The sequence below is a fragment of the Octopus sinensis genome, linkage group LG11, assembly GCF_006345805.1.
Source record: "Octopus sinensis linkage group LG11, ASM634580v1, whole genome shotgun sequence".
Lineage (NCBI taxonomy): Eukaryota > Metazoa > Mollusca > Cephalopoda > Octopoda > Octopodidae > Octopus > Octopus sinensis.
Window position 1 is genome coordinate 10122322 of NC_043007.1, and position 21336 is coordinate 10143657.

Genomic DNA, 21336 nt, shown 5'->3' on the forward strand with positions numbered 1-21336 from the left:
TTTTTTTTTAGAGGGACATCTAAATTTTTTTTCATTAAAAAGATTGTCAGGAGTGGCTGTGTGGTAAGTAGCTTGCTAACCAACCACATGGTTCCGGGTTCAGTCCCACTGCGTGGCATCTTGGGCAAGTGTCTTCTGCTATAGCCCCCGGCCGACCAATGCCTTGTGAGTGGATTTGGTTGACGGAAACTGAAAGAAGCCTGTCGTATATATGTATATATATATATATGTTTGTGTGTCTGTGTTTGTCCCTCTAGCATTGCTCGACAACCGATGCTGGTGTGTTTACGTCGCCGTCACTTAGCGGTTTGGCAAAAGAGACCGGTAGAATAAGTACTGGGCTTACAAAAGAATAAGTCCCGGGGTCGAGTTGCTCGACTAAAGGCGGTGCTCCAGCATGGCCGCAGTCAAAATGACTGTAACAAGTAAAAGAGTAAAAAGAGAGAGAGAGTCAAAAGTTTGCAGCATTTAAGGTGTTTACAAGCCTTTTAAAAACACACAAAAACCGTTAGATTCACTTCAACATTTAAATTTAATTCGTCAAAATATTTTCGTCGCTTTGAGATCGCCACCTGTATACCGACAAAATTCTGTGGCTCGAGGAGAGACAACTTTGGTTTGGCAATTAACTTTACTTGATGTTTTTATTTTATTTTAAGTTTTGAACTGGATATGGATGGAAGCACTCCGTCGGTTACGACGATGATGGTTCCGGTTGATCCAAATCAACGGAACAGCCTGCTCGTGAAATTAACGTGTAAGTGGCTGAGCATTCCACAGACACGTGCACCCTTAACGTAGTTCTTGGGGATATTCAGCGTGACAGAGTGAGTGACAAGGCCGGCCCTTTGAAATACAGGTACAACAGAAACAGGAAGTGAGAGTGAGAGAAAGTTGTGGTGAAAGAGTACAGCAGGGATCACCACCATCCCCTGCCGGAGCCTCGTGGAGCTTTAGGTGTTTTCGCTCAATAAACACTCACAACGCCCGGTCTGGCAATTGAAACCGCGATCCTACGACCGCGAGTCCGCTGCCTTAACCACTGGGCCATTGCGTCTTCACTGAACTGGATATACATGGCGTTAGGAAGGCCATCGAGTCCTAGGAACCTTGCCACATCAGACTGGAAAGTAGAAAGCCGACAGGGCTGCACTAGGAACCTAGTGCAGCCCTGTGCAGCATAGAAAAATAATTACACTCAGGCCCCGTGGTATTTATTTGAACAACAAATACGAATAATACACATCACTTTCTGTATACTAACAGCTGTATGAGTTTCCTTTACCGAACCATGCGAAGTTGCTCCCCTTTGTCTAGTGTCTTAGTGCTTTGAATTGTCTCCCTTGCTGGATTCGCTTAGATGATATTTGAGTTGTCACGCTTATCAAAAGCAAGTCTCCTTGGCTGGAACCTAGTGCAGCCCTGTCGGCTTTCTAGTTTCCAGTCAAACCGTCCATCACATGCCAGCATGGTAAGTGGAGATTAAACGATGATGATGATACATGCAGGAGCAAAGTTTTCTATAAATCATCATCATCATCGTTTAGCGTCCGCTTTCCATGCTAGCATGGGTTGGACGGTTCAACTGGGGTCTGGGAAGCCCGAAGGCTGCACCAGGCCCAGTCTGATCTGGCGGTGTTTCTACGGCTGGATGCCCTTCCTAACGCCAACCACTCCGTGAGTGTAGTGGGTGCTTTTTACGTGCCACCCGCACTGTAAATTATTGAATTATTTAATAGGCACAGGAGTGGCTGTGTGGTAAGTAGCTTGCTTATCAACCACATGGTTCTGGGTTCATTCCGACTGCGTGGCACCTTGGGCAAGTGTCTTTTACTATAGCCTCAGGCCGACCAAAGACTTGTGAGTGGAAACCGAAAGAAGCCCATCGTATATATGTATATGTGTGTCAAGCAAGGTCATTGCCACTGCCGCTGGACTGGCTCCTGTGCAGGTGGTATGTAAAAATCACCATTTGTGCGTGGCCGTTACCAGTACCGCCTGACTGGCCCTCGTAAAAGCACCCACTACACTCTCGGAGTGGTTGGTATTAGGAAGGGCATCCATCTGCAGAAACTTTGCCAGATCAAGATTGGAGCCTGGTGCAAACATCTGGTTTGCCAGTCATCAGTCAAATCGTCCAAAGTGGACGTTATACGATGATGATGAATATATTTGTATGTCTGTGTTTGTCCCCCCAACATCGCTTGACAACCGATGCTGGTGTGTTTATGTCCCCCATAACTTAGCGGTTCGGCAAAAGAGTCCAATAGAATAAGTCCTGGGGTCGATTTGCTTGACAAAAGGCGGTGCTCCAGCATGGCCGCAGTCAAATGACTGAAACTAGTAAAAGAGAGTAAAGAGGATTTGTTTTATCAATATAACCACACACAATGTTTTTTGTTGTTTTACTTACCATTCAAAAGGCTTTTCCATAGCTACGTTTCTATGAACAATCTTTTCCTTCAATTTTTTACTTGTTTCAGCCATTATATATGGAAGCACTCCGTCGGTTACGACGATGATGGTTCCGGTTGATCCAAATCAACGGAACAGCCTGCTCGTGAAATTAACGTGTAAGTGGCTGAGCATTCCACAGACACGTGCACCCTTAACGTAGTTCTTGGGGATATTCAGCGTGACAGAGTGAGTGACAAGGCCGGCCCTTTGAAATACAGGTACAACAGAAACAGGAAGTGAGAGTGAGAGAAAGTTGTGGTGAAAGAGTACAGCAGGGATCACCACCATCCCCTGCCGGAGCCTCGTGGAGCTTTAGGTGTTTTCGCTCAATAAACACTCACAACGCCGGTCTGGCAATTGAAACCGCGATCCTACGACCGCGAGTCCGCTGCCTTAACCACTGGGCCATTGCGTCTTCACTGAACTGGTATACATGGCGTTAGGAAGGCCATCGAGTCCTAGGAACCTTGCCACATCAGACTGGAAAGTAGAAAGCCGACAGGGCTGCACTAGGAACCTAGTGCAGCCCTGTGCAGCATAGAAAAATAATTACACTCAGGCCCCGTGGTATTTATTTGAACAACAAATACGAATAATACACATCACTTTCTGTATACTAACAGCTGTATGAGTTTCCTTTACCGAACCATGCGAAGTTGCTCCCCTTTGTCTAGTGTCTTAGTGCTTTGAATTGTCTCCCTTGCTGGATTCGCTTAGATGATATTTGAGTTGTCACGCTTATCAAAAGCAAGTCTCCTTGACTGGAATCTAGTGCAGCCCTGTCGGCTTTCTAGTTTCCAGTCAAACCGTCCATCACATGCCAGCATGGTAAGTGGAGATTAAACGATGATGATGATACATGCAGGAGCAAAGTTTTCTATAAATCATCATCATCATCGTTTAGCGTCCGCTTTCCATGCTAGCATGGGTTGGACGGTTCAACTGGGGTCTGGGAAGCCCGAAGGCTGCACCAGGCCCAGTCTGATCTGGCGGTGTTTCTACGGCTGGATGCCCTTCCTAACGCCAACCACTCCGTGAGTGTAGTGGGTGCTTTTTACGTGCCACCCGCACTGTAAATTATTGAATTATTTAATAGGCACAGGAGTGGCTGTGTGGTAAGTAGCTTGCTTATCAACCACATGGTTCTGGGTTCATTCCGACTGCGTGGCACCTTGGGCAAGTGTCTTTTACTATAGCCTCAGGCCGACCAAAGACTTGTGAGTGGAAACCGAAAGAAGCCCATCGTATATATGTATATGTGTGTCAAGCAAGGTCATTGCCACTGCCGCTGGACTGGCTCCTGTGCAGGTGGTACGTAAAAATCACCATTTGTGCGTGGCCGTTACCAGTACCGCCTGACTGGCCCTCGTAAAAGCACCCACTACACTCTCGGAGTGGTTGGTATTTGGAAGGGCATCCATCTGCAGAAACTTTGCCAGATCAAGATTGGAGCCTGGTGCAAACATCTGGTTTGCCAGTCATTAGTCAAATCGTCCAAAGTGGACGTTATACGATGATGATGAATATATTTGTATGTCTGTGTTTGTCCCCCCAACATCGCTTGACAACCGATGCTGGTGTGTTTATGTCCCCCATAACTTAGCGGTTCGGCAAAAGAGTCCAATAGAATAAGTACTAGGCTTACAAAGAATAAGTCCTGGGGTTGATTTGCTTGACAAAAGGCGGTGCTCCAGCATGGCCGCAGTCAAATGACTGAAACTAGTAAAAGAGAGTAAAGAGGATTTGTTTTATCAATATAACCACACACAATGTTTTTTGTTGTTTTACTTACCATTCAAAAGGCTTTTCCATAGCTACGTTTCTATGAACAATCTTTTCCTTCAATTTTTTACTTGTTTCAGCCATTATATATGGAAGCACTCCGTCGGTTACGACGATGAGGGTTCCGGCTGATCCAAATCAACGGAACAGCCTGCTCGTGAAATTAACGTGTAAGTGGCTGAGCACTCCACAGACACGTGTACCCTTAACGTAGTTCTCGGGGATATTCAGCGTGACACAGAGAGTGACAAGGCCGGCCCCTTGAAATACAGGTACAACAGAAACAGGAAGTAAGAGTGAGAGAAAGTTATGGTGAAAGAGTACAGCAGGGATCACCACCATCCCCTGCCGGAGCCTCGTGGAGCTTTTAGGTGTTTTCGCTCAATAAAGACTCACAACGCCCGGTCTGGGAATTGAAACCGCGAGTCCGCTGCCCTAACCACTGGGCCATTGTGCCTCCACTTTCAGCCACTAGACTATGGCCAAAGTAGAGCGCCACCTTGTCAGGTTCAGTTGATCAAATCAACTCCAGTATGTTTTTTTAAAAAGTCTGGTACTTATTCTGTAGAGCTAATAGGGATGTAAACAAACCAACACTGGTTGCCATGTGGTAGAGGAACAAACATAAACAGGGAGACACACACAGAGGACAGGCTTCCATATAGTTTCCATTTACCAAAGTCACTCACAAGGCACTGGTCGATCTGAGCTAAAGGGGAAGATTCTTGTCCAAGGTGCCATGCAGTGGGACTCTTATACTCGTTTCAGTCATTTGACTGTGGCCATGCTGGAGCACTGCCTTTAGTTGAGCAAATCGACCCCAGGACTTATTCTTTGTAAGAATAGTACTTATTCTATCAGTTTCTTTTGCCGAACCACTAAGTTACGGGACATAAGCACACCAGCATCAGTTGTCAAGCAATGTTGGGGGGACAAACACAGACACACAAACACACACACATACATACATATATATATATATATATATATATATATACGACAGGCTTCTTTCAGTTTCTTTCTTCCAAATCCACTCACAAGGCTTTCGTCAGCCTGAGGCTATAGTAGAAGACACTTGGCCAAGATGTCACACTGTGGGACTGAACCCAGAACCATCTGGTTGGTAAGCAATCTACTTACCACACAGCTACTCCTGCGACTATAGCAAGCTACTTACCACGCAGTCACTCCTGGTTACTAAGTGAGCTTCTTAACCACACAGCCATGTCTGCATCTAAAGATGGATTCTTCAGAAAACCTCTAAATTTTGCCCATAGTTAGCAGGAACACAAGTACAAAAAAAAAAAAAGCAAACTATCTTGATAAGAATGATTAATTTATTTTCTCCATGACTAAAGTTTATCAAAGATCAATAGAATTTGGATGTGTAAAGAATTTGGTGATGTGACAATCTACAATCATTTGGTAAAAGCTCAGTCTTTAAGTAGATAACGGATTTTTCTCTGAGGAATATGCCGAAAGGCTTCAGTCCAGCTACTACCTCTCTTTACTTCCAGAAGGATATCAACTACCTGGTTCAGAGTCAGAGATTTGTTTCCACATCCCCACCTGGAATAGAAAAAAAAATTACAAATATTATTTGTGTGTGTGTGTGTGTGTGTGTATGAATTTTTAAATTTTTACTTGTTTCAGTCATTGCAGTGCAGCCATGCTGGAGCACCATTTTAACCCCTTCGTTACCAACCCGGCTCTGGCTCTGAGTACAAATGTCTTGTTTTCATAAGTTTTGAATAAAAATCTTCCACCAAACCTTAGTCACAATTTATGTTCCTAACACTAGCTTAATGATAATTAAATTATTTTACTAAATTCTTTGATGTATTTAAAGTAATTGAAAGAAACACAGAGCATCTCAAAATAAATACAGTAACGAAAAGGTTAAGTGGTTTTTGGTTAAATAGATGAAGTGGTTGATGATTTCATCTTCCTTGGCTCCAAAATAAATCGAGATGGTAACTGCACTCCAGAAATAAGACGGTGGATAGTACTAGGCAGAGAGGCAATGGTCAGCATGAGCAGGGTCTGGAAGTGTAGAGAGACATCAGACTCGCTACCAAATGCAGATTGGTGAATGCAATTGTCTTCCTAATAGCAACATATGGATGCAAGACCTGGACACTAAAGAAAGCTGACCAGAAGAGAATGAATGCATTCGAGCTTTGGTGTTGGAGAAGACTTTTACGGATTCCATGGATAGCGAGGCTCACCAATGGAGAAGTTCTTAAGCAGATAAGGCCGAAAATGTCGCTAGAAGCTGGGATCACCAAGCATAGATTGGCATATTTCGGTCATACTATGCAGAGAGAATCCCTGGAGAAGGACATCATGCTCGGAATGGTCAGTGGCAAGAGAGGAAGAGGCCGACCAAGAACCCGCTGGCTTGACACCATCAAGAGGGATACCGGAATGGACATAGCCAATCTGAACGAAACGGCCCAGGATAGAACTGACTGGAGGACACTGATCCAACGAGTGACTGAGAGTCGACTTCGACTGAGCGGATAGAGAGAGAGAGAGATCAACCCCAGTACTTATTCTCAACTTTGGTACTTATTAAATCAGTCTCTTTTGCCAAACTGCTTAAGTTATGGGGTCGTAAAGAAATCAATGCCAGTTGTCAAGGTGTGTGTGATAGGATGAACCCACATACACACAGATAGCAATATAAATATATGTATATGATGAGCTCCCATCAATTCAGTTGTAAATGAGTTACAGCAAAGGCTGTGAAGTTAACCTTGTGATAGACTAGCTTCCTATCCAGGTGGAATATTGTAATCTCAGTTACTTATATGCCATGAAAACCAGGTTAAACTCCAACCTAACAAGTTTTAGAGGTCATGACAGACCAACTATATTACATGATGGTGATGATGGATGGATCTGATTTAAAATCCAACCAAGAATCAAGGTCAAAGAGTTTAAAATATAATCTTGTCCCAACCTGTCTGGATTTGTTGAAAAACCTCTCATTCTTTCCAAAATCACAAGAACTGATTGAGTCTCATTCTTGCCTCTAGTTTCTAAATTTTTATGACAACCGGAGAAAAATTCCTTTGAATGCAAGAAATAAAAGAGGACCAAAATATGTTGTAAATTGCTGTACTTGAGAAGACCCACCCACCACAACAGAATTGAGATCCTAAAACTAAGATGCCAGGTAAAAAGCATTGGTGTTGGTGCCACATAAAAAGCATCCTGTACACTCTGTGAAGTGGCTGGCATTAGGGAGGGCATCAAGCCTTAGAAACCAAGTCAAAACAGACTACAGAACCTGATGTGGCCCCTGGCCTTGCCAGTTCCTGTCAAGTTGTCCAGCCCATGTAGGCATCGGAAACGATGATGAATAAGGTAGAGGAAATGTAATGAGTAAATAGCAAGTGACTGTGTAATGTGTGATTGCACTGTATGTGTATGCAATGTGGGAGTGAAATGTATGTGTATGCAATGTGGGAGTGAAATGTATGTGTATGCAATGTGGGAGTGAAATGTATATGTATGCAATGTGTGATTGCAGTGTATGTGCATGCAATGTGGGAGTGAAATGTATATGTATGCAATATGAGAGTGTAATGTATGTGTATGCAATGTGAGAGTGTAATGTATGTGTATGCAATATGAGAGTGTAATGTATGTGTATGCAATATGAGAGTGTAATGTATGTGTATGCAATATGAGAGTGTAATGTATGTGTATGCAATGTGAGAGTGTAATGTATGTGTATGCAATATGAGAGTGTAATGTATGTGTATGCAATGTGAGAGTGTAATGTATGTGTATGCAATGTGAGAGTGTAATGTATGTGTATGCAATGTGGGAGTGAAATGTATATGTATGCAATATGAGAGTGTAATGTATGTGTATGCAATGTGAGAGTGTAATGTATGTGTATGCAATATGAGAGTGTAATGTATGTGTATGCAATATGAGAGTGTAATGTATGTGTATGCAATGTGAGAGTGTAATGTATGTGTATGCAATGTGAGAGTGTAATGTATGTGTATGCAATATGAGAGTGTAATGTATGTGTATGCAATGTGAGAGTGTAATGTATGTGTATGCAATGTGAGAGTGTATGTATGTGTATGCAATGTGAGAGTGTAATGTATGTGTATGCAATGTGAGAGTGTAATGTATGTGTATGCAATGTGAGAGTGTAATGTATGTGTATGCAATGTGAGAGTGTAATGTATGTGTATGCAATGTGAGAGTGTAATGTATGTGTATGCAATGTGAGAGTGTAATGTATGTGTATGCAATGTGAGAGTGTAATGTATGTGTATGCAATATGAGAGTGTAATGTATGTGTATGCAATGTGAGAGTGTAATGTATGTGTATGCAATATGAGAGTGTAATGTATGTGTATGCAATATGAGAGTGTAATGTATGTGTATGCAATGTGAGAGTGTAATGTATGTGTATGCAATGTGAGAGTGTAATGTATGTGTATGCAATATGAGAGTGTAATGTATGTGTATGCAATGTGAGAGTGTAATGTATGTGTATGCAATGTGGGAGTGAAATGTATATGTATGCAATATGAGAGTGTAATGTATGTGTATGCAATGTGAGAGTGTAATGTATGTGTATGCAATATGAGAGTGTAATGTATGTGTGTATGCAATATGAGAGTGTAATGTATGTGTATGCAATGTGAGAGTGTAATGTATGTGTATGCAATGTGAGAGTGTAATGTATGTGTATGCAATATGAGAGTGTAATGTATGTGTATGCAATGTGAGAGTGTAATGTATGTGTATGCAATGTGAGAGTGTAATGTATGTGTATGCAATGTGAGAGTGTAATGTATGTGTATGCAATGTGAGAGTGTAATGTATGTGTATGCAATGTGAGAGTGTAATGTATGTGTATGCAATGTGAGAGTGTAATGTATGTGTATGCAATGTGAGAGTGTAATGTATGTGTATGCAATGTGAGAGTGTAATGTATGTGTATGCAATGTGAGAGTGTATGTATGTGTATGCAATGTGAGAGTGTAATGTATGTGTATGCAATGTGAGAGTGTAATGTATGTGTATGCAATGTGAGAGTAATGTATGTGTATGCAATGTGAGAGTGTAATGTATGTGTATGCAATGTGAGAGTGTAATGTATGTGTATGCAATGTGAGAGTGTAATGTATGTGTATGCAATATGAGAGTGTAATGTATGTGTATGCAATGTGAGAGTGTAATGTATGTGTATGCAATATGAGAGTGTAATGTATGTGTATGCAATATGAGAGTGTAATGTATGTGTATGCAATGTGAGAGTGTAATGTATGTGTATGCAATGTGAGAGTGTAATGTATGTGTATGCAATATGAGAGTGTAATGTATGTGTATGCAAGTGAGAGTGTAATGTATGTGTATGCAATGTGGGAGTGAAATGTATATGTATGCAATATGAGAGTGTAATGTATGTGTATGCAATGTGAGAGTGGTAATGTATGTGTATGCAATATGAGAGTGTAATGTATGTGTATGCAATATGAGAGTGTAATGTATGTGTATGCAATGTGAGAGTGTAATGTATGTGTATGCATGTGAGAGTGTAATGTATGTGTATGCAATATGAGAGTGTAATGTATGTGTATGCAATGTGAGAGTGTAATGTATGTGTATGCATGTGAGAGTGTAATGTATGTGTATGCAATGTGAGAGTGTAATGTATGTGTATGCAATGTGAGAGTGTAATGTATGTGTATGCAATGTGAGAGTGTAATGTATGTGTATGCAATGTGAGAGTGTAAGTATGTGTATGCAATGTGAGAGTGTAATGTATGTGTATGCAATGTGAGAGTGTAATGTATGTGTATGCAATGTGAGAGTGTAATGTATGTGTATGCAAGTGAGAGTGTAATGTATGTGTGTATGCAATGTGAGAGTGTAATGTATGTGTATGCAATGTGAGAGTGTAATGTATGTGTATGCAATGTGAGAGTGTAATGTATGTTATGCAATGTGAGAGTGTAATGTATGTGTATGCAATATGAGAGTGTAATGTATGTGTATGCAATGTGAGAGTGTAATGTATGTGTATGCAATGTGGGAGTGAAATGTATATGTATGCAATATGAGAGTGTAATGTATGTGTATGCAATGTGAGAGTGTAATGTATGTGTATGCAATATGAGAGTGTAATGTATGTGTATGCAATATGAGAGTGTAATGTATGTGTATGCAATGTGAGAGTGTAATGTATGTGTATGCAATATGAGAGTGTAATGTATGTGTATGCAATGTGAGAGTGTAATGTATGTGCATGCAATGTGGGAGTGAAATGTATATGTATGCAATATGAGAGTGTAATGTATGTGTATGCAATGTGAGAGTGTAATGTATGTGCATGCAATGTGGGAGTGAAATGTATATGTATGCAATATGAGAGTGTAATGTATGTGTATGCAATATGAGAGTGTAATGTATGTGTATGCAATGTGGGAGTGAAATGTATATGTATGCAATATGAGAGTGTAATGTATGTGTATGCAATGTGAGAGTGTAATGTATGTGTATGCAATATGAGAGTGTAATGTATGAGCATGAAACATGGAGTGTAATGTATGGATGGTCAAATTGATAATAATACATTTACTATGGTGACAAAAAAACTGATATCAGATTTACTATGGATGATCAAACTGATAATAATACATTTATTATGGATGGTCAAACTAATATTATTGGGTTGTCCAGAAAGTTCATGCCAATTTTTAAAGGAAAGAAAAAGGTCAATAAATACTTGCCATTACATTTTTAATCAACCAGATATGAACCATTTTGGTGCACAATGCATCTCCATCTTTCCTTTAACTTGAAAATATCCTCTTCCCAGAATTGAGGTGCCTGGGAGGGTAAGTCGAAAGGTAAGCTACTATAAATCGGCACAAACTTTCTGGACAACCCAACAGATTTACTGTGGATGGTCAAACTGATATTATTGGGTTGTCCAGAAAGTCCATGCCGATTTTTAAAGGAAAGAAAAAGGTCAATAAATACTTTTTAATCAACCAAATATGAACCATTTTGGTGCACAATGTATTTCCATCTTTCCTTTAACTTGAAAATATCCTCTTCCCAGAATTGAGGTGCCTGGGAGGGTAAGTTGAAAGGTAAGCTACTATAAATTGGCACGAACTTTCTGGACAACCCAATAGATTTACTGTGGATGGTCAAACTGATATTATTGGGTTGTCCAGAAAGTTCATGCCGATTTTTAAAGGAAGAAAAAGGTCAATAAATACTTTTTAATCAACCAATATGAACCATTTTGGTGCACAATGCATCTCCATCTTTCCTTTAACTTGAAAATATCCTCTTCCCAGAATTGAGGTGCCTGGGAGGGTAAGTCGAAAGGTAAGCTACTATAAATCGGCACAAACTTTCTGGACAACCCAACAGATTTACTGTGGATGGTCAAACTGATATTATTGGGTTGTCCAGAAAGTCCATGCCGATTTTTAAAGGAAAGAAAAAGGTCAATAAATACTTTTTAATCAACCAAATATGAACCATTTTGGTGCACAATGTATTTCCATCTTTCCTTTAACTTGAAAATATCCTCTTCCCAGAATTGAGGTGCCTGGGAGGGTAAGTTGAAAGGTAAGCTACTATAAATTGGCACGAACTTTCTGGACAACCCAATAGATTTACTGTGGATGGTCAAACTGATATTATTGGGTTGTCCAGAAAGTTCATGCCGATTTTTAAAGGAAAGAAAAAGGTCAATAAATACTTGCCATTACATTGTTAATCAACCAAATATGAACCATTTTGGTGCACAACGTGTCTCCATCTTTTCTTTAACTTGAAAATATCCTCTTCCCAGAATTGAGGTGCCTGGGAGGGTAAGTCGAAAGGTAAGCTACTATAAATCGGCACAAACTTTCTGGACAACCCAATAGATTTACTGTGGATGGTCAAACTGGTACATTTAGTATTGTTGGTCAAATTGATGCAAGATTTAAGCATAGCTGGTTAACCTGTTGCTACTACACCACCATCATGGTTAGTTAGACTAATGCTTACCATTAAAGTTAGTTAATGATGATGACAGAACAAAACACTCACCTGATGTAGTTATCAAGGGGCAGCTTAGCCATTTTTAGCCGCTCTTTTTTGGCTTTTGCCATTGTTAATGGTTTTGGAACAACTTTATCTACTAGTCCGCCAACAACGTAGATGGCATCATGGTCAAAAGTCTGCAAGACTGACGGAGCATCAGGTGTTAGATACACCAGTTTCTCCCTTGGGTAAAGGTTCAGATAGTGTTGGTCACTGTTGGTCATCAGAAAATGCTCCTCTTCGTGTTTGTTGACCCTAGTATTGTCCAGGCAATTTTGAAACATGCTATTGGATTGGTTGCCGCTTAATACAAAATGGAAAGGATCCGGGTGGACCTTGTTTGATCCATAGCCCATAAGAAACTGTTCACAAAGTCGATGAACATCTTGCTTTCTCATGTAATTCTCAAAGCTCATATCAAAGATAATCGGTTGGCCAAACATCATAGCATGGGCTAACCGCGAGTAATAGAATGAGTTTATGGTAGATTTGCGAATAAACATAAAAATCGTATTTTTTGACTGGCTGGGTTTGTCTTGTTCTTTAACCAGGCTGTCTTCAAGCTTCTTCTGTCTCTTCAGTTGTCTTCCGAGTTTTGCAGCTTCAACTTTTTTTAGATAACGATAATATCTTTTCCGGGCACTGACTGTCGGGAAAGTAAGCATCTCCAACCAAAGCTCATCAGTCATGTTGTCTGGAACCTGTTGAATAACAGTACAGAAGAAGCATGAGAGAGAGAGAGAGAGGGGGAGAAAGAGAGAGAGAGAGAGAGAAGAGTGTGTGTGTGTGTGTGTATGTATGTGAAGGTGTGTATGTGTTTACAAGCTTTGGTAAATATTGGATTGGGATTTGATTGCCCATGTTAAGTCCAGTGTAGGTCAAAGGCCTCAACATGTTCTCTCCACCAACCACAGTCTGAGGTGAAGGCCATGAGTTTGAGCTAGAGATTATACTAGTTTGATGAGCTGACTTTGGCACACTGGCCTGACATATAAGAAGGAATAATAGAGATTATCATCCTCCTCATCCTTATCACTTAACATTTGTTTTCCATGTTGTCCTAAGTTGGACGATTTGATGGAATCCACAAACCCACAGAACTGCACCGAGTTCCCATGTCAGCTCTGGTATGGTTTCCATGGCTGAATGCCCTTCCTAACACCAACCACTTTAGAGTGTGTATTGGGTGCTTTTTTTCATTTCATTAGCATCGGTGATATTGCCAAGTAACTGGCAAGGCAGGAAAAGGGACAAAACCCCATCAAATAAGTGAGGACGGGGAGTATATGACCTGGGGGGACCTAGCTTTATGTTAGTTAGTTAGTTAGTTAATTTTTTGGCTCAAAAAGCAAAAAAGCAAGCCATGTAGGGGGACATGGAGCTATGTACAGGGAGGGTGTTCATGTAAAGAGTTCAGGCCACTTGTGGTCAAAGAAGACTTTGAACCGTGCGGTCGTCGGCATCTTCACCATCTCGTCCGGCAGCTTATTCCACGGATCCGCAACCCGGACGGAGAAAGCCCCTCTCCTTCGATTGAGATGAAATCGTCGCAGATAGAGCTTTTCGGAATGACCCCACAGCCGACGCTCTGGAGCAGGAGTGAAGAACAGCTCCTTCAAGAGGTTACACTTTCTGCTTATGATGTTGTGAGCAAGAATGAGATCTCCACGGCGTCGTCGTTTTTCTAGAGAATAAAGGTTGAGCGTCTTCAGCCTTTCTTCATAAGACAAATTCTTGAGACCAAGAACCATGCGGGTAGCCAGCTTCTGGACTCTTTTGAGATGCTGTATGTCTTTGAGGAGATAAGGAGAAGAGGCTTGAATCCCGTACTCCAATATGGGTCTCACCAGCGTGACATAGAGCAGTAGGAAGTAAGGTGCTAAGAGATTACGGTATGATAGAGGGACAAGCACAGGTGTCTTGCCGTAGAGAAGATACATAGTTACCCACATTATATATGGGTGGTTTATATAAGTGTATGCTTGAGAAATTGAAATAGTAAGAACTTGTGAGCATCAAAGAAATTCTATAAGTATGTATTCATACATATATGTGTGTGTGTGTTCTGTAATCCTCAATACTTCCTCTTCCACATTTAACATAGACATTTTGCTAGTGACTTGATAGCTTATACTCTACCACCCTACAAAAGGATCTTCATCTCGTGGTTATATGGCAAAATACCAGAATACGATGGACAAAATGAAGTGGAAATCAGAATCTGCAGAAAACAGAACTAGTTTATAAATCAAAGAATCACACGTTATTCTCTCTCTCTCTCTCTCACCCAAACGCAACAATTATCATTATTATTATTAACATAGGCACAGGAGTGGCTGTGTGGTAAGTAGCTTGCTTACCAACCACATGGTTCCGGGTTCATTCCCACTGCGTGGCACCTTGGGCAAGTGTCTTCTACTATAGCCTCGGGCCGACCAAAGCCTTGTGAGTGGATTTGGTAGACGGAAACTGAAAGAAGCCCGTCGTATATATGCATATGTATGTCTGTGTATATGTTTGTGTATCCGTGTTTGTCCCCCCAACATCGCTTGACAACCGATGCTGGGGTGTTTACGTCCCCGTAACTTAGCGGTTCGGCAAAAAGAGACTGATAGAATAAGTACTAGGTTTACAAAGAATAAGTCCTGGAGTCGATTTGCTCGACCAAAGGCAGTGCTCCAGCATGGTCACAGTCACATGACTGAAACAAATAAAAGAGTAAAAGAGTAATATATACAAGCTTCTTTCAGTTTCCCTTCTACCAAATCCACTCATACAGCTTTGATTGGCCCCGAGTTATAGTAGAAGACGCTTTCTTATCCAAGGTGCTGTACTGTATAGCATGAGTGCTTGTTTACATGGCACCAACACAGAACTCTCACAGGCCAATTCTCTTCACCAAGGAGTACAGGTCTTCTTGAGTACAGCAAAGCACCAGGTATATCAGTCCTTTGTCATCTTGTCTGAAAAGTTCAGCATCCTGAGGTTACCCTGGACAAAATGCCCAGAAGGCATTTTTTCTGGTATTGAACCCAGAACCATATAGTTGGGAAGCACACTTTTTAACCATACAGGAATGTCTGTTCCTGAATACAGTAATTCAACAACCCAGTACTTTAACTCTTTAGCATTAAACATCAACATCATCATCATCATCACCATCATCATCGTTTAATATCCGCTTTCCATGCTAGCATGGGTTGGACGGTTCAACTGGGGTCTGGGAAGCCCAAGGGTGCACCAGGCCAGTCAGATCTGGCGGTGTTTCTACAGCTGGATGCCCTTCCTAACACCAACCACTCCGTGAGTGTAGTGGGTGCTTTTTATGTGCCACCGACACAGGTGCCAGACGAGGCTGGCGAACGGCCACGCTCGGATGGTGTTTTTTATGTGCCACCGGCACGGAGGCCAGGCGAGGCTGGCACGGCCATGATCGGATGATGTTTGTTACGTGCCACCAGCACGGAGGCCAGTTGATGCGGTACTGGCTACGGTCACGTTCGGGGGGTTTTCTTATGTGCCACCAGCACTGGTACCACAAAACTACAAATTCCATTGAATATATATCAAATGGAAATTGTAGTTATGATACCTGTGCCGGCGGCACATAAAAAGCACCATCTGAATGTGGCTGATGCCAGCGCCACCTTGACTGGCTTCTGTGCCGGTGGCACATGACCTGCTGTACTTGAGGAGACCTATTGAGTCAAGTACATCAACATCAAAATAAATATCAAATGGAAATTGTAGTTGTGATACCTGTGCCGGTGGCACGTAAAAAGCACCATCTGAACGTGGCCGATGCCAGCACCGCCTTGACTGGCTTCTGTGACAGTGGCACGTAAAAAGCACCAACCGATCGTGGCTGCTGCCAGCCTTCCCTGGCACCTGTGCTGGTGGCACATAAAAAGCACCCACTACACTCATGTTGTGGTTGGCGTTAGGAAGCGCATCCAGCTGTAGAAACACCGCCAGATCAGACTGGAGCCTGGTGCAGCCTCCTGGCTTCCCAGACCCCGGTTGAACTGTCCAACCCATGCTAGCATGGAAAACGGACGTTAAATGATGATGATTATTCTGTCAAAAGTACTGCTTATTTATTCATCTTGTAGCTATGAGATTTTGACGAGGCAACTTTTAAGTTTTTAGAATGATATAGTAGAGTAGTTGTGAGAAATCAGATCTGACCAGTTTGAAAGTAAAACAGGTAGAATATTTTGGCTGGATATGGCTGTTTTAAATGCTTAAGGATTAATGCCACATTCCCTTGTAATTCATTTAACAAAGAAAACAATCATAAAACCAATTACAAATTGGATCTTTTCGCTTTGACCGGCAGATTTAAAAAATAATTTCTTTGTAACTAAACACTTTTAAACTTCGTATACTGGTAGAATGTGTTTATAAAACATCTATTTGTCTTGGCTTTCTTGAGAAAATTCTGTAGTTTGTAAGTTATTTGTTGCTTAATTTCTTGCATTTCGGCAATTTCAACCAATCAATGACGTCTATTCTTTTACTTGTTTCATTCATTTGACTGCGGCCATGCTGGAGCACCGCCTTTAGTCGAGCAAATCGACCCCGGGACTTATTCTTTGTAAGCCCAGTATTTATACTATCGGTCTCTTTTGCCGAACCGCTAAGTGACGGGGACGTAAACACACCAGCATCGGTTGTCAAGTAATGCTAGGGGAGACAACCACAGACACACAAACATATATATACATATATACGACAGGCTTCTTTTCAGTTTCTGTCTACCAAATCCACTCACAAGGCATTGGTCGGCCCGAGGCTATAGCAGAAGACACTTGCCCAAGATGCCACGAGGTGGGACTGAACCTGGAACCATGTGGTTGGTTAGCAAGCTACGTACCACACAGCCACTCCTGCACCTATTGAGAAATTATTTTAAAAAATCTGCCGGTCAAAGCGAAAAGATCCACTAAATTACCTAAGATAATGATGACAGCACTACATATAAATTCCATTACTTACTCTAAAAGATCCAAGCTGTTTCATGACTTCATACTCTAGTTGTAAAATTTTCAATTTCTTCGTCATCTCTTCATCTAAGTTTTTGATTTTCTCTGCTGCACTTGCACTTGAATCAGTCTTCTGGGTGTCTTTAGTGTCTGTAATTGATGGTGCCGGTAGCTGTGCACAAAGACGCACACCCGAAAGATGTTCAAGTGCATACTTTTTACTCCCTCTTGGAAGGGCTTGAAACATAAACTGCAATAGAGGACTAGTTCTGTTGCAATGCAATGGCACCTGACGTAAAAGATACCTTAATGCCATTCTGTCACTGAGGAAGAAATGAAAAAAAAAAATTAAAGAGAGAGAGAGAGAGCACAATTATTGCTAGGAAAACAAACCCACACACAAGATAACAATGTAGGAGAAAACAATTCCTTTACATGATACATCAACATCATCAAAATAAAAATCAAATGGAAATTGTAGTTGTGATACCTGTGCCGGTGACATGTAAAAAGCACCATCCGAATGTGGCCGATGCCAGCACCGCTTTGACTGGCTTCCGTGCTGGTGGCACGTATAAATATGACAAAGCTGGCCCTATGAAATAAAGGTACAACTCATTTTTGCCAGCTGAGTGGACTGGAGCGGCAAGCAATAAAGCGTCTTGTTCATGCTCTGCCAGGAATCGAACTCGCGAAAAGTTCAAACCGAAAAGATCCAGTAACTATTCCCCAATTCCACCAAGAAATAGACAATAATGAAAACAAAGGCGATCCTTCGAAACACAAGAGGACTGTTGTCAATCTCACTGTAGACAACTCGGAGGAAAATCTATGACCAACCCGTCAAGTCTCAGTAGAAATTGTCTCACGTTTTCCCTCTCTATTAAAAGAATGATGTGTTTTGAAGTGAATTTAACTGTTATTTCTAACAAGTTGTTCTGTCAGAAGCTCCCTCTACGGATCGTTTAATCGCATGAACAATATATGAGAAATGAAACCGAGTGGCAGAAGCGTGGTAGCTGCAACTCTAAGAATTTCTCTTTCTCGTATCATCCATTCTTTACACAAGGTCGACAGACTATTTCAATGACATAACAGAAGAATCGACTGTACTGACAAACATTTAATGTTATCAACCATCAATATTGTAAAAAAAAAAAATTAAATTAATAAATTAAATAACTTCAGAATCTATTACTATTTGCAGAACAGGTTTATTCCGACTTGGATTTAAAACTTCGTGAGATAACCGGAAAACGGTAAAGAAAGTCGCATGAAGTAACCCCTGAAAGGATCTTATAAACAATCCATCAGCCGGAGCTCTTAGCACCCTCTTTTGTCAGCTAATCTATTTCCAAATTAACTATACACAAATCAAATTATAAAATGTTAATGCGAAATCAGCAACGGAATTAATAACGCAACTTTGTAATGTCAGTAAACAGTTGTTACATATCTATTATAACCGATTAAATCATTATTTCGTCTTCTTCGTCCCTATATTGATATATCCCTATATTTATCGGGGTCGATAAATTAAGTACCAGTTACGCACTGGGGTCGATGTAATCGACTTAATACCTATGTCTGTCCTTGTTTGTCCCGTCTATGTTTAGGCCCTTGTGGGTAATAAAGAAATATATAACCGATTAAATCATTATTTCGTCTTCTTCGTCCCTATATTGATATATCCCTATATTTATCGGGGTCGATAAATTAAGTACCAGTCACGCACTGGGGTCGATGTAATCGACTTAATACCTACGTCTGTCCTTGTTTGTCCCCTCTGTGTTTAGCCCCTTGTGGGTAATAAAGAAATATATAACCGATTAAATCATTATTTCGTCTTCTTCGTCCCTATATTGATAAGCACAAGAAACACCTGGTAATATGTAAAAACCAAGCTGCTTCTGAAATTTAGGGTCGGTAAGACATAAAATCTAGACATTCTCATTAAGGTATTTAAGTAGACTGAAATATTTCCTCACCTGAAAGTTGTAGTTTACATTAAACCATGTGGAAATACTATTGAAGACCGCTTACAACGTTAAACATTACGTCCCACCACTTGATGCTTCTCCTATTATTATTTTCTTTCTCTGAGCTGGCAGAAGCTTTAGCACGCCGGGCGAAATGCTTTAGCAGTATTTCGTCTGCCGCTACGTTGTGAGTTCAAATTCCGCCGAGGTCGACTTTGCCTTTCATCCTTTCGGGGTCGATAAATTAAGTACCTATTTCTTTATTACCCACAAGGGGCTAAACACAGAGGGGACAAACAAGGACAGACATAGGTATTAAGTCGATTACATCGACCCCAATTAAGTACCAGTTACTCACTGGGGTAGATGTAATCGACTTTATCCCTTTGTCTGTCCTTGTTTGTCCCCTCTATGTTTAGCCCCTTGTGGGCAATAAAGAAATATCTTTCATTCCACATCAAGGGTTCGATATTTAAAAAAACAGAAAGGGTCATTTCTAACGACAGAGAAAATAATGTATAATTGTTTTAACAGATAGTGTAGTGTAGCACATTTTGCTAGGAATGTCATTCTTTTGTAAGATGATTCGCTGGTACTACTTAAGAAAAGTTGTCCCTGTGCGCGCACTCGCGCTAGCTAGTCGTGACTAGTCGATCCTTACTTTGTGTTTTTTTGTTTTATTTACTTTGTTTCAAAAATTATTTACTTTGTGTTTTATTTACCTTGCTAGGTAGTCGTCGTAGGATCGACTAGTCACGACTAGCTAGCGCGGATACGCGAGTGCGCGCACCGGGACCATTCTTCTTGAGCAGTACCGGTTCGCTTTAGAAAAGGAAAAAAAAAAAGAGATTGAAGGATGATCCACAGCGGACCTTTTCCTTTTGATGGTACTACTTAAGAAGAGTGGTCCCGGTGCGCGCTAGCTAGTCGTGACTAGTCGATCCTTACTTTGTGTTTTTTGTTTTAATTACTTAGTTTTAAAAATTATTTACTTCGTGTTTTATTTACTTAGCTAGGTAGTCGTCGTAGGATCGACTAGTCACGACTAGCTAGCTCGGATACGCGAGTGCGCGCACCGGGACCACTCTTCTTAAGCAGTACCGGTTCGCTTTAGAAAAGGAAAAAAAAAAAAGATTGAAGGATGATCCACAGCGGACCTTTTCCTTTTGATGGACGGAATTTCTAGCGTGTCCGTTGATATTTTCTCTTTCTAACGTAATGCAGTAGCGGACCTCTTATTTGGCTCCCAGAAATCCGGGAATGCTGTTCAATATACTGTACCCTGTATTGAATAAAGCGACCCTTTTTTTTGAAGTTGGGTAATTTGCATACAGCGTACTAAGATACTTTTCTAGTGGAGTGATAGAGATTAAACACACTCTGCTCTACAAGTGTATTAAATTTGTACTTGTACCTTTTAATAAAAATCATCATTTTTCTTCATTTAATTTTCATCCTATTGACATTATACTATGGTACAGTGTGATATATTTTATCAATTCTAAATCTTTATATATAAAAGAGAGGTTGTGTGCTGTCTGTCTCCTACGATTTAGATTCCTAACTACTCCCACATTTTGCAGTGCAGTGTAACCAAAACCGGGTATCTTATAGTCGTGATTCATATCGAGCCCTTCTGGGTATTAGCGCGCGTCTACGATGAGTCTACGATTTAAAAAAAATTTACCATAATTTTTTTCCATTTTAATGCATTTTTTCGCTATTATATAAAGGGAAGTAACTCTCTAAAAATGTCAACGATTTAAAAAAATTTACCATAATTTTTTTCCATTTTAATGCATTTTTTCGCTATTATATAAAGGGAAGTAACTCTCTAAAAATGTCAACGATTTAAAAAAAATTTACCATAATTTTTTTTCCATTTTTAATGCATTTTTTTGGCTATAACTCTCCAAAAATGCTTATTTAGTTATTTCCCTTACAAATCCGAGCAACGCCGGGCGATACTGCTAGTGGATTAATAAATATCAGACAGACCCAGCTTTAGATGTGTATTTATTTGAATGTTGAATAAAATTTAGTTC

At 40.8% G+C, this 21336-nt stretch overlaps 1 protein-coding gene across 2 annotated transcripts; it reads right to left on the reverse strand.

The window, feature by feature from the left end:
- Nucleotides 1–5558: 5558 nt before the first annotated feature.
- Nucleotides 5559–19434, reverse strand: LOC115217307 (mitochondrial ribonuclease P protein 1 homolog). 2 transcript variants are annotated; one of them, XM_029786957.2, is made up of 4 exons: nucleotides 19301–19434; nucleotides 17326–17635; nucleotides 12334–13028; nucleotides 5559–5808 (listed from the first exon to the last, which is right to left on the reverse strand). In XM_029786957.2, exons 2-4 carry the CDS (start codon nucleotides 17626–17628, stop codon nucleotides 5673–5675), a joined length of 1134 nt encoding a protein of 377 aa, XP_029642817.1. In that variant the 5' UTR covers nucleotides 17629–17635; nucleotides 19301–19434; the 3' UTR covers nucleotides 5559–5672. The 2 variants fall into 2 exon arrangements, with proteins under 2 accessions (XP_029642817.1, XP_036362952.1); XM_036507059.1 differs by lacking the exon at nucleotides 19301–19434 and adding an exon at nucleotides 17803–17846.
- Nucleotides 19435–21336: the final 1902 nt, after the last annotated feature.